The sequence below is a fragment of the Eulemur rufifrons genome, chromosome 25, assembly GCF_041146395.1.
Source record: "Eulemur rufifrons isolate Redbay chromosome 25, OSU_ERuf_1, whole genome shotgun sequence".
Lineage (NCBI taxonomy): Eukaryota > Metazoa > Chordata > Mammalia > Primates > Lemuridae > Eulemur > Eulemur rufifrons.
In genome coordinates this window covers 14,924,079-14,937,614 of record NC_091007.1, presented here as the reverse complement: position 1 = coordinate 14,937,614, position 13,536 = coordinate 14,924,079, and the positions used below count along the sequence as shown (strand labels likewise).

Genomic DNA, 13,536 nt, shown 5'->3' with positions numbered 1-13,536 from the left:
CAACATTTTGCTACATTGTCCTTTTTTTCTGAAGTACTTTAAAATGAATATCAAACATTATGACAGTTTATTACTGAGTGCTTCACTGTGCATCTCTTGATAAAGATATTTTCTTAACCAGAATGCTATTATCCCACCCAATATAATTAATAATTCCTTAATAGCATCTAGTATACAGTGCTTATTCAGGTGTTCCCAGTTGTCTCAAAATGTCTTTTTATCCTGATTTTGTTTGAATCAAGGACCAAACAAGTTCCATATATTACATTTGGTTGTTCTGTCTCTTAAATGTCTTTAATATAGAACTGTACATCCTTCCACCCACTGCCACCGACTTGTTAAAGGGACCTCCTTTTAAAGATAAATCTGTTGCAAGATACAGTCTGAGATAACTAAACTAGTTACCAGATTATAGAAATGATGATTTCGTTTTGTGAATAGTTGGTCTGATGTTCCTGCCATCTCAGTCCCCCAGTAATTAGATATCAAAAGCAGCTGTCTCTTGAGGCCTCAGTCTTTTGTTTATCTACATTTTAGAGAATGCTTACCTTTTTAATCTTATGAAGATGGCAGAGGTGTATCCAACTGAAATAAACATGTTATTAACCCAAATTTATTTAAGTACAAGTTTAAAATAAGGGGGCAAACCACATTCCTAAAATAAAGGGGCAGAAAATCTTTTACTACACTGGAAATTTTTATCTGATTTGTCAAGAAATCATTCTTACTGACCTTGACTCTCAAAGAATAATAAATGTTCTATATCAAGAAGCAGGATTTGATATAGTTTAACATATCATTGGTTACTATATACAGTGTATGGCTAAGAATGTCAAAGCTATAATCTTACATAAATTTCAATAGATTTCTCCAAAGACCATTGACTTTAACAGGGATCTATGAGGGAGAAACCCAAAGCCTCTCCCTGTTTTTTTTTTTTTTTTGTAACATATTAGCCACAGAAGCCCAGACCTAAAATTTATCATGAAGTAAACTACTTAATTATATTTATTATTTTTATTTGCCATGGAAAATTATTTTTTACTTTAAAATTTATTTAAAAATATTTTCCCTTTTCAATTTATTTTATATGTACCTGGTATAACATCCTGTAGTCCTAAAGATACTGTGATGAATATATGTTTCCTGCTTTATCCTCCTTATCCACTGACCAAACACAACTTCCTTTAAGTGTCTCTATTATTTATTTCTTCTAGTGCTAAATGCACTTCTGTACAGGCATATACCTTTGGTTTGGTTTGGTTTTGGCTTTTTGTTTATTTTCTTGAGGTGATGGAGATGGGGTGAGAAAGCTGTATTGACTGATAAATTTACCTGTAAAGGTCATAGTAAAGAGCGAAATCATTAGGAAGAGTTTAGCATAAACTTTTAATCAGTAATATCAGATGCTAAAATGACCCAAAGACCTTGTCACAAGGATTACATGAAATTACACTTATTCCTCAATTAACAATGGGGTTACATTCTCAGAAATATGTCATTAGGCGATTTTGTCATATGAACATCATAGAATGTACTTACACAAACCAAATGGTGTAGCCTGTCACACTGTATAGCATATTATTGTACTGAATACTGTAGGCAATTGTAACACAACGTTAAGTATTTGTGTGTCTAAACATATCTAAACATAGAAAAAGTACAGCATAAAAGATTAAAAAACAGTATACCTGTATAGGACAGCTCCGTTATAATCTTATGGGGCCACTGTCATATATCTGTCTGGTCTGTCACCAACCAAAATGTCCATTATTTGACACATAACCTTGAGGCAGTTAATCTTGGTTAGTAACACTACACAAATTAAGGTTCCTAGATATCAACTACAGTTTAAAGTTTCTCACCTATGTGACTAAATATACAGTTTGTATGACTGTAGTCTTCCTTCCTTATGGAATATGATAACCATATGTATGACCTTCCCCTGTAATATTCCTGAGTTTTTTTTTTTTTAAGACAATAGGAAGTTTTATTAAGAAGAGTTTACTTTGGTCAGATCCTAAATAAGGTCTTCTGATTTTTTGCGGGGGTTAACTAGCCACATATTTTTCTACAACCTGACAGACATGAAAAAAAAAGGTGAGTGTCACATGTGTGGAGACACTGTATAAATAGAATAAGTTTTAGATTATTGGCAATCCATTGACCCCATCAGGGGTCAGCACATTAGAGTCCATGTGCCACAAACAATCACTACCTATTTTTGTAAATAAAATTTTATTGGAACACCACCACACCCATTTATTTATGTATTGTCTGTGGCTGGCTTCTCAACACAATGGCAGAGTTTTATAGTAGTCTGTTGGGCTACTGTAACAAAATACCTTATACTGGGTAATTTATAGGCAACAGAAACTTATTACTCACAGTACTGGAGGCTGGGAAGTCCAAGATCAAAGCACCAGCAAATTTACTGTATAGTGAGAGGCCACTCCTCATAGATGGCTCCTTCTGTGTGTCCTCACATGGCAGAAGGGCAAAAAAGGACAGCTCCAAGGGGCCTCTTTTTTAAGGGCACTGATCCCATTTATGAGGGCAGAGTCCTCTTGACTTAATCACCTCCCAACTGCCCCACCTCCTAATACCATCATGTTAGGGATTAGATTTCAACACCTGGATTTTTAAAGAACACAAACATTCAGACCATAGCATTATCTTTACCAGTGTTCTTTATTGCTTTGTGCTGATTTAAGTTACTGTCTAGTATTTTTTTTTTTCTTTCAGTTTGAAGGACTCCCTGTAGCATTTCTTATAGAGCAACTCTACTAGCAGTGAACTTTTTTGGTTTAGCTAGACTATCTTAATTTCTCTTTTATTTTTGAGGGATGGTTTTGTTGGATATGGGATTCATGGTTTACAGGTGATTTTTGGTTTTGGGTTTTTTTTTTTTTGCATTTGAGTATGTAATTCTACTACCTCTGGCCTCCATAATTTCTGATGAGCTATTAGCTGTTAATTTTAATAAGGAACCCTTGCACATGATGAGTTACTTCTCTCTTGCAACTTTTAGGATTCTCTCTCCTTTGTCTTTGTCTTTCAACAGTTTGATTGTAAGTATAAATGTCCTTGGTTTCATACTACTTGGGTTTTGTTAATATTCTAGGATGTGTAGATTCATGTCTTTCATCACATTTTTGAAGTTTTCAGTCATTTTTTCTTCAAATATTTTTTCTGTCCCTTTTTCTGTTTCTTCTCCCTCTTGTGCTCTCACTGTATATTTGTTGGTACTCTTAATAATGTCTCACAATTCTCTTAGGCTCTGTTCTTTTTTCTTCATTCCTTTTTTGTTCTGTTCCTTAGATTGGGTAATCTCAATTGACCTATTGTCATGTTCATTGATTCTTTCTTCTGCCTACTCAAATTTGCTGTTGAGCCCCCACCTAGTGAAATTTTCATTTTAGTTATTGTATTTTTCAAATACAGAATTTCTATTTGGTTCCTTTTCTCTCTCCACGCCCCCCGCCCCTGCCTTGAGACAGAGGCTCGCTTTCGCCGTGGGTAGAGTGCAGTGGCGTCATTGGTCATTGTAGCACAATACAACCTCAAACTCCTGGACTCAAGCCATCCTCCTGCCTCAGCCTCCTGAGTAGCTGGGACTACAGGTACACACCACAACTCCCAGCTAATTTTTCTATTTTTAGTAGAGACAGGGTCTCACTTTTGCTCAGGCTAATCTTAAACTTGTAAGCTCAAGCGATCCTCCCACCTCAGCCTCCCAGAGTGCTGGGATTACAGGTGTGAGCCACCACACCCAGCTATTTGATTCCTTTTTAAAGGTTCTGTCTTTTTCTTGATATTCTCAATTTGGTAAAACATCATTCTCATACTTTCCTTTAGTTCTTTGTGCATGCTCTTTGAGTATATTTAAAATAGTTGATTTAAAGTCTTTGTCAAGTGAGTCCAATATCTGGATTTCCTGAGGGATAGTTTCTATTGATTTCTTTTTCTTTGTGTGTGGACCATGCTTTCTTGTTTCTTTGCCTACCTCAAAATATTTTATTGAATACTAGACATTTTAAATATATAATGAGGCAACTGTATTCTTCCACCTCCCCAGGATTTGTTTTTGCTGCTTGTGGTTGGTGTTTGTCTAGGACTTTTCTGAAATATATACTTTTGTAAAGTGTATATTCTTTGCTTTATATGGCCACTAGAATCTCAGTTCAGTTAGCTTAGTGATCAGCTAATGATTCAGCAGAGATTTCCTTAAACTTTTGGAACCAGAAATAGACAGTCATTTGTTGCTTAATGATGGGCATATGTTCTCAGAAATGCATCATTAGGGAATTTTGTCATGGTGTGAACATTGTAGAGTGTATTTACAAAAATCTAGATGGTATGGCCTCCTCCACACCTAGGCTGTATGGTACAGCCTATTGCTCCTAGGCTGCAAATCTGTACAGCATGTTATTGTACTGAATACTGTAGGCAGTTGTAACACAATGGTAAATATTGGTGTATCTAAACATAGAAAAGGTACAGTAAAAATATAGTATAAAAGATAAAAAATGGTACAACTGTATAGAATGCCTACTATGAATGGAGCTTACAGGACTGCAAGTTGCCCTGGGTGAGTCAGTGAGTGAGTGGTGAGTGAATGTGAAGATTTAGGACATTACTGTATACTACTGTAGACTTTATAAACACTGTACACTTAGGCTATACCAAATTTATAAAAAAAATTTTTCTTTGTTCCATAATAAATTAACCTTAGTTTATTATAACTTTTTTACTTTATAAACTTTTTTATTTTTTTAACCTTTTAACTCTTTCTTAATAACACTTAGCTTAAAACACAAACACATTATATAGCTGTACAAAAATGTTTTCTTTATATCCTTATTCTATAAGCTTATTCTATTTAAATTTGTTTTGTTTTGGTTTTTTTACTTTTAAACTTTTTTGTTAAAAACTAAGACAGAAACACACGCATTAGCCTAGGCCTACACAGGGTCAGGGTAATCAGCATCACTGTCTTCTACCTCCATATCGTGTCCCACTGAAAGATCTTCAAGGTCGGTAACACACATGGAACTGTCATTTTTTTTTATAATAACTTCTCTGGTGTATCTCCTGGACGGGCCTGCCTGAGGCTGTTTTACAGTTAGCTTTTTTTTTAATAAGAAGGAGTACGCTCTAAAGTAATAATAAAAATTATAGTGTAGTATAGTAAATATATAAACCAGTAACATATTTTTCATTATCAAGTATTATGTACTGTACATAATTGAATGTGCCATACATTTATACAACTAGCATCACAGTAGGTTTGTTTACAGCAGTATTACCACAAACAAGTGACAAGTGAGTAATGCATTGCACTATGACATTTGGATGGTTAAGATGTCACTAGGTGATAGGAATTTTTCAGCTCCATTATAATCTTATGGGATCACTGTAGTATATGTGGTCCATCATAACGGAAATGTTATGAGGTATGTGACTGTATATGTGTATTTCCCAGGGGGTTCTATGTGTATATTGGGGCATGCCTTCTGGGCAATTTACAGCTCTTTTAACCTTCAGTTTTCTCTTGTGCAGAGCCTGAAGATCAGCCAGAGGTGAGAACTTAGGGCCCTCTCAGGTCTTTCTGAGCATATGCTCTGAAAATTAGAAGGTATGGCCTTCTAGTTTCCAAGGAATATGTGGGAGCTTTACGAAGCTCTTATACCCACAAAGCTTCTCACTCCCCAGTCTTTCCTCATTTCCCAGGCTTTTTGATGTATTCATTGTTTGCCCCAATTGCGATCCCTTGCCTCGTTCAGTACCTGCTAATAAATTTACCTTTAAGTGTTTTCAACAGATGCTCTCTCTGCCCTGGTGGAGTTCTGATTTTGGCAAAATAAAGGCAAGCCCTTTACACAGTGTGTCAGGGGGCCAACAGACAGGTCAAAATAAACAACTACAGTTCTTTGAGAACAGGATCAGCTCTGCTCCCTCTGGCATTAGGAACCCACACCGAGAACTTAGATTGGCATCTTTAGGACCCTTAGTGAAAATCGCCTGTCTTTTTCTTAAGTGTTTGCCTGATTGCTGTAAATTTTGACTGGTTTTCAGAGTTCAGATAAAGTTGATTCTTGACAGTTTTTGCCAGTTTATTCACTGTTTCTGTGGAGAGACAGGCTCTTTTAGTTCCCTGCTCTGCTATTTTCACTGACATGCTACCACGTTGTTTCAGTTTTGATGAGCATATACTGCTTTCAGTTTTTTTGATTTTTTTGAAGAGTGACTATATGTCTCTTTATAGAGGTCATCCTAGTGCTAAGATAATTCATGTTCAGCTTGCCAAAGAACCATATCACATTTAGAAGAAAAAGAATCCTGGCAAATGAATCCAGTAGATTGCCTCATATCAAAAGTGTTAAAGATGGCCAATTCACCCGTAATGCTATCAAAAATTTTTCTGTACAAGCCAGAGAGATAAAAGGTCTAATCGGCTGAATATGGGAGATGAATGTTCTAACATTCAGGCCTCTAATAGAAATGTGGTGTAAAATGTATTAAAGAAGCCAACACATACCAGAGTCTTTACCTTTAAAACTCCAGTGGAATATATTCACATTGCAGTTCTGTGGACATGTTCCATATAGTTTATCAGATCAACAAGAATGTAACAGCTGTTCTCACTGCCTTCCCCAAGCTGTATCTTCTTGTGCAGTTACTCAGCCTAAATCTAAACAGTCAACATAAAGATTTCTGATTCTGAAGCAGCGTTTTCTGGGTTTGAATTATGTTTTCATCTGTGTGCCAGCAGTACGAACTTGAGGAAGTTACTTAACCTTTCTGTGCCTGATTTACCTCTTCAGTAAAATGGGCCTGATAATAACTGTTCACACATCATAGGTTTGTTATGAAGATAAAATAAGTTAGATTTATTAACTAAAATGAAATAAATGTATAAGCTCGTTTGAGGTATAACTTGCCTAGAGCATGTCTTTGTAGATAGGAAAATGGTTTTGTTTTTCAACTGTTTCCTCTTAGGGTAGAGCTTATTGGTGAAATAACTCTACTGGATGGATCCTCAAGAGGGAAATAGTCAGGCACTGTTTGTGTGTAGCCTGAGAGACTTGTTTCTTGGTCGGAAGACAACTGTCTATATCTGTAGCTTGGTGAAAAACAACAACATGAAGTTAGTGAGATGCATCCTAAGACTGGAATGCAGGAAGATGATCTGGGAGCCCAGGAGGGTAAGCCAAGATGATGAGAGACAAAGCTAAGAAGATCGGAAAACATAGGCCCTTGGGAGCTGCTGAAGGGTTTGACATAGGAGAACCATCTGGCTCCATTTGCATTTGGGGTACCCACTGCGGCAGAAAAATGGAGGACTGGTGTCAGAATGACAAGAAAGGAAGCAGGGAAACGCCTTAGGTGACTATTAGTCATTTTTATTTTCAAGGAAGTCATAGATGTTCCATAATGAGCATGTATTAATTTTGTAATGGAAAAAAATACATACACTCTTAATTTCTAAGAAATCTACTTTTGGGATAATTTTCTTTATGATATAGTCCCAATTTAATAAAATCTAAAATTAAAATCCCAATTAGAAAATAGTTATTCATTTGGCACTTGACCTCTTTGCTCAACATAAGGATTCATCACAGATTTTCATTAAATAATCATCCTTTTCTACCACATTACCTATCCTCTAATATAGGGAACATGTCAATTTCATTAAGCAAATAAGAATGAAAATTGCAACCATATTATTAATACCTGCAATACTTCGCCAATTTTATAGCTCCTCAGCCCTCCACAAATCACAAAATACCCATACCTGGAGTAGCATACTAGCCTGCAGCAACAAGCCCCAGAAAACTGGTAATGAAAATAATGGTTTATTAAGGAAAAATTGACAGACTAATTAATGATAGTCTCACTTTGTCTCTTTCTAACTCTATTTCTTTAACAACTATTTAGTCCCAAGTATATAGATTTTTTTGTTGGTTTTGTTTTTTAGTTATTTGAACTTTTTAGTAAAGTAGTTTTAGGAATTAATTGGACAAACAGCTATCAAACAAGAGACAACATTTAATAGAATAATAGCAATTTTACTATAATTTTGCCCCAATGTGAATATGTTATTGGAATATCTTTTAAACTCAGTGGAGATCAAGTTTTAAACCCCAGGTTGATAGTGTGCTCTTTGTTATTGTCATGCATTTTATACTGGCCATGTAGAATGATGTTCTATGATTTTACCTGTGCACATAGGATTACATAAAATGTAATTTTAACATCCACTTAATCTGAAGTACTGAACCATAATGACCTTTTAAATATATTTAAACTATATTAGTAATACATAGATGATGGGCAAATTTATTTCTGCAAACCAGCCTGAAGAAACTGGACAACATTGAAAACACTTTAAATACTAAATAAATGTTAAGTACAATATACATAACTATTTCTAATCATAATTATTTTGGATAAATGCAATTCTAACTGCCTTCAAATAGGCATACTTTCTGGCATGTGAAATTGAGATTCCTTAGGTTGTTGCTAGATGATAAATTCAATATAAATAACAATAAAGAAACCACATATGGTTAGTCTGGGATTCAGAAATTGGCTTTCAGATTCTCAAATAAATAAAGACCTTCTTTGAAGGCACACAGATGTATTAATTTTTAATTTGTTTCTTTTTGATCTCTTAATTACTGAAAAAGATTTATTGGTTAATTTTAAGAAGGCAAGTGTTTGAAAAGTTTTGCCAAATACTGTCTTCTTTAAATGACTGTATGGTAATGAAAGGTTAAGACGAGAGCCAAATTAGATTGAATAATTGTTCAGTCATGTGGGTCAGGCTAGTTGCATAGCCTGGTTGTTAGACTGATTGCTCAAATTACATTGCCTGGGGTCCTGCACTTGGTTGGCTGTCTTCTCAGATCTTAACAAGGTTCTGGGAATTTCTTTTTCTGACAAAGTTTGCTTTGTATTTTCCCCCTCCCCCTACCACCTCCAGGATGCTTCATCTGCAGACATCAGAAAAGCATATCGTAAGCTTTCACTAACTTTACATCCAGACAAGAATAAAGATGAAAATGCAGAAACTCAGTTTAGACAAGTAAGTGAAATATGCTGTAATATATATTTGTGACAAATGTGTTAATAAGTATGTTTATTATAGAAATATTAACATATATAGAATGTTTCCCTTTGAAAATGAGGTAGTAGTTTAAAAATATGTATATATTTTAATTCAACTTTTTTACAAAATACATTTTTATCATTTTGTATTAGCATCTCTAAATTCTTAGAGGGTCATAATCTTCATAATTTTCTTGTCTAAGTTACAGCTTTTGCTTTTATAATTCATATTTTAAAGTAACTGTTACTTTTGCATCTTTCACAAAGATTCATTTTGATATCACGTAAGTTTTTAACCTCTTAAGGTGCAACCAAAAACATAAACTGTTACTGATATTTGAGATTTTACTGTTTATTGTATATATGGGCACAGAGGGATTTCTGCACGTGCATTATAGTGCCTTCACCCTCCTACGTGATTTCTTGTAGTTGAGAGTATTTTTATTTTAAAGTAATGCTTCTATTTTAGTTGGTGGCCATTTATGAAGTTTTAAAGGATGATGAACGAAGGCAGAGGTGAGTGTTCATTTCTGCTTTTGAATTAAGATCTTGTAGTTTCATGCCATAGTTTCTAAAGGAAAGAATTAAGTCTCATGAAACATTTTGTTCATTGTAAGTTAGTATTTTGTTTTTGTTCCTTCCAAGAAATGCAATGTTTTTAAAATACACGTTTGGAGCAGAATTAATTTCTATTGAAAATATTCTCTAGGTTGATTTGATACTTACAGGCTTCAGGATCATGAGTCATAACGTTAGCAAGTCCTGGCTTCATTAGATAAGATTTTTAACATGGCTGTTTATGCCCTGGGAAATACAAATAGCACTTGACTTCAAACAAATGTCCATTCTTTTCAATATATCTTAATGGCTCCTATCTGAGCTTGGTGGTCTTTTTCCCCACTCTTCCTTAAATGTTTGAGATTTAACTGTTAGTGATAGTCAAGTTAATACCCTTTCTTGCTGTTTCCTCGCTCTCAGAATGATAAATCCAATTATATAAGCTTGTATAAGCCTGTAGAAGATAGGGGTGGAAGAAGAATATTTGCTGCTTTATTCTGTTTCTTTTACTTCCTTCCCTCTGCTCCAGTGCTTCTGCATTTAGGGTTAAACTTCAGAGTGGAGGCAGCCCCTCACTCTAACACTTTTTTGTGCCCCTTTCAGAAGGGGGGTAATATATTTATATAGTGGTTTATAGTGCCAGTGACTTAAGAGGAGATTGCAGAGGGGCCCCTTTCCTCTACTGCTACAGAATGTGTGGAATGTAGACGTGATTGTGGTGGGTTTCAAAAATTTTTAAGTCAGACTTCAGTAAGAAATACATTTTGCATCATGCCTCAGGACACACACACACACACACCTGAAACAAAAGTTTCAGAAAACTTTTTATTTTGTGTGAAACATACTATTTTCTATTCTAGGCTAGTCTAAACTAGGCTTTTTTATTTTTAAACAATGCTGGTTGTGGTCCTCTGAGTTAATTTCACAAGACACTAGTGAGCCACAATCCAAAGTTTGAAGATTTTGTTCTACAGTAACAGTGCCTTAAAATAAAAATAACCTAGGTATTTCAGATTTAAGCTAAAGATAGCCTCACTGTCTGTATTTCTCTATGGGGGCTAACACCCCTTAAAGACAACTGCCCAAAATATGCTATGTGACATTCTGAATCTTCAAATGTATTCTCTGGAATTATTCTGTATCCTAAAATGTTAGCTACCACTTTGGGTTCCCATCTTAAATCTTTAACTTGAATACCTCAGTTTGTCAGATTGCAAAGCAAGGATTCAGTATATTCTCTTAAAGTGTTCTTTGCTTTATAACAAGGGCTGGCATTGGTCCAGATACCATAGCAGACATTCCTCTGGTTTGAGATAATCCATAATGTTGAAAGAGTCCTGGAAGTGTGTTGAAAGAATTGTTGGTCATTCTGTGCATATTTTCTAGTTGGTTTCTCTCAGTGAGCCTCTAGTTTTGTTTCACACATTAAGAATGTGTCTGTAAAGATTGCTTTATTTAGTCTTCTAACATCTTTGGCTTCAGATTTTATCTTTTTATTTGTTATCTTAAAAGTCAGTAAACTTTGTAACAATTTCTTTCAATTACCAAAATTATTTCTATCTTTTCAAAACAAATCACTTCTTATGTATAAATTGTTTCTTCATTAACATGGAATCATCTAACATCATCTCTTAAGGATTAGTTCCCTCTGCATTTACTTTGGAGTGTTGGTAGAAAAAATGGATTTGACAGTTACACAAACAGCTGTAATATTTATACACCCTGAGGCACAAGTAACTCTTTGGTAACTGGTTTTCCTTGAGGCAAAAGTCTTAACTAATCAAGCTAAGAATCACTCCTCTAAAGCTTGCACCTGAGGCCAGGTGACCTATGAGTATTTAAACATGCAGGAGAAAGGCATCTCTGCAGACAATTACCTTATGTTTATAATTCCTTTAGAAAAAAAGCACAGTCAGCTTTATCTTCTAAAAGAAGCTTGTCTCATATTGGCATTAAAAATGCTTTTTGGTATCCCAATTATTTATTATAAGTATTCATTGAATAAATACTTTTAAGTGCATAACCTTCTAGGAATTTGCAGTTTGGAAAATTGTCATAGACATATTTCCTGTTTATTTCCCTTACATATAATTATGTTTTCACTGAAATCAGTTGCATTCTTTAAATTTTGGTGGAAAAGGGAATAGCAATGAAATAGAAAAATTAACAAACTGGATAACCTTTTTTTTAAAAAAAGAAAAGGCAAGTTTCATTTTTTAACAGCTTTATTTAGATAGAATTTGTGTACCATAAAAAGTCACCTGTTTTAAGTATACAATTCAGTGATTTTCAGTAAATTTACAGAATTGTGCAAACCATCACCATAATCCAATTTTAGAACATATCACTTCAAAAAATTCTCTCAACCCATTTTCAGGGCATCCCCATTGTTACCCCAGCCCCAGGCAATCAGTGATCTACTTTGTGTCTCTAAATTTGTGTTTGTGACATTTCATATAAGTGGAATCATGCCATATGTAGTCTTTTGCCTCTGGCTTCTATTAACGTAATAATGTTTTTGAGGTTCATCCATATTTTAGCAAAGACCAGTAGTTCATTCTTTTTAATTGCTGAATAGTATTCCGTTGTGTGAATACATTAATACTACTTTTATTTATCCATTCACCAGTTGATGGACATGTGAGTTGTTTCCCCTTTGTGGCTATGATGAGCAATGCTGCTACAAACATTCACATATAAATCTTCTTGCAGACATATGTTTTCCTTTCTCTTAGATATATTCCTAGTAGTGTAATTGTGAATAAACTTTTAAGCCTTTTTCTCCCCACAGGGATAGACTATAGCATGAAAATACAGTCACATGTCTCATAATGACATATTAGTCAATGATGGACCATGTATATGATGCTGGTCCTGTAAGATTATAATTCCATGTTTTTACTGTACCTTTCCTATATTTAATTAGGTTTTGATATACAAAACTTAACTATTGTGTTACAGTTGCCTACAGTATTCAGTACAGTATATGTGTATGGTAGGCTGTACCATCTAGGTTTGTGTACTCTATGATGTGTGCTCTATGATGTTCACACAACGATGAAATCACTTAACAGAACATTTCTCAGAACACATCCCTATCGTTAAGCAATGAGAGACTGTAACAGGTTTTCCTGGTTAGTGTAAGGAAACCTAGCATAGCAGCCTTTCCTAAACTCTTTAGCTAACTTGTTTATTTTGGGGAACAGTAGCCTAGCAATGTTTCAACACATTTTTATATGCGTGCCCTGCTTGTTAGCTGAACTGATGTACTGAGTACCAATCATTACATACATACACTAGATTGTGCTTTAGTAATGTTAACATATTTACTGTTATCTAAAATCTATTGTAAATTTTTAACCAGTCTTATTTTGCTAACCCAATTGTGCAGCTTTAAATTTTTTGTCTATTTTATGTTACTTTATCTATAAAAGTTGAAGGTATTTTTTAAGTTTACTAAATAAAATCGTGTTTTATTTACAAATGCAGTTAAAAGTATAATTATCTCAGCCTTAATCGCTAAATTTTATACATTCATTATCTGGTTATTATAAACTTCATTACATATGTATTCAAGTCAAAATAAACATTAATCTTAAGAATAAGAACTCTATTTTAGAACCTTCCCTAAGTAAAAAATGTAAGACACCTATTATATACAATAAATAAAGTTCTATATACCGTAATTTTTGGCATTGTTTTTAGAGAAGAGCAAGATCAATTAATTCAGACTTGTTTCCTATGTATGATCTTTGTGCCATTAAATTTTACTCAAAATTTCAAAATGTAACCTAAATGGAAATTATGTTATCATTGTGTTAAGCTAAAAATTCAAGCTCTATATCATGAAAAGTCACAATTTAG

At 34.3% G+C, this 13,536-nt stretch overlaps 1 protein-coding gene across 1 annotated transcript in view; it reads left to right on the top strand.

Moving 5' to 3' along the window:
* DNAJC1 (DnaJ heat shock protein family (Hsp40) member C1) overlaps positions 1–13,536 on the top strand; it is a 170,575-nt gene that overhangs the window by 53,552 nt on the left and 103,487 nt on the right. Inside the window, exons 2-3 of the mRNA XM_069458820.1 lie at positions 8,990–9,091; positions 9,584–9,630. Of these exons, the coding sequence (XP_069314921.1) occupies positions 8,990–9,091; positions 9,584–9,630 (149 nt within the window). The remainder of the gene's footprint in view (positions 1–8,989; positions 9,092–9,583; positions 9,631–13,536) is intronic.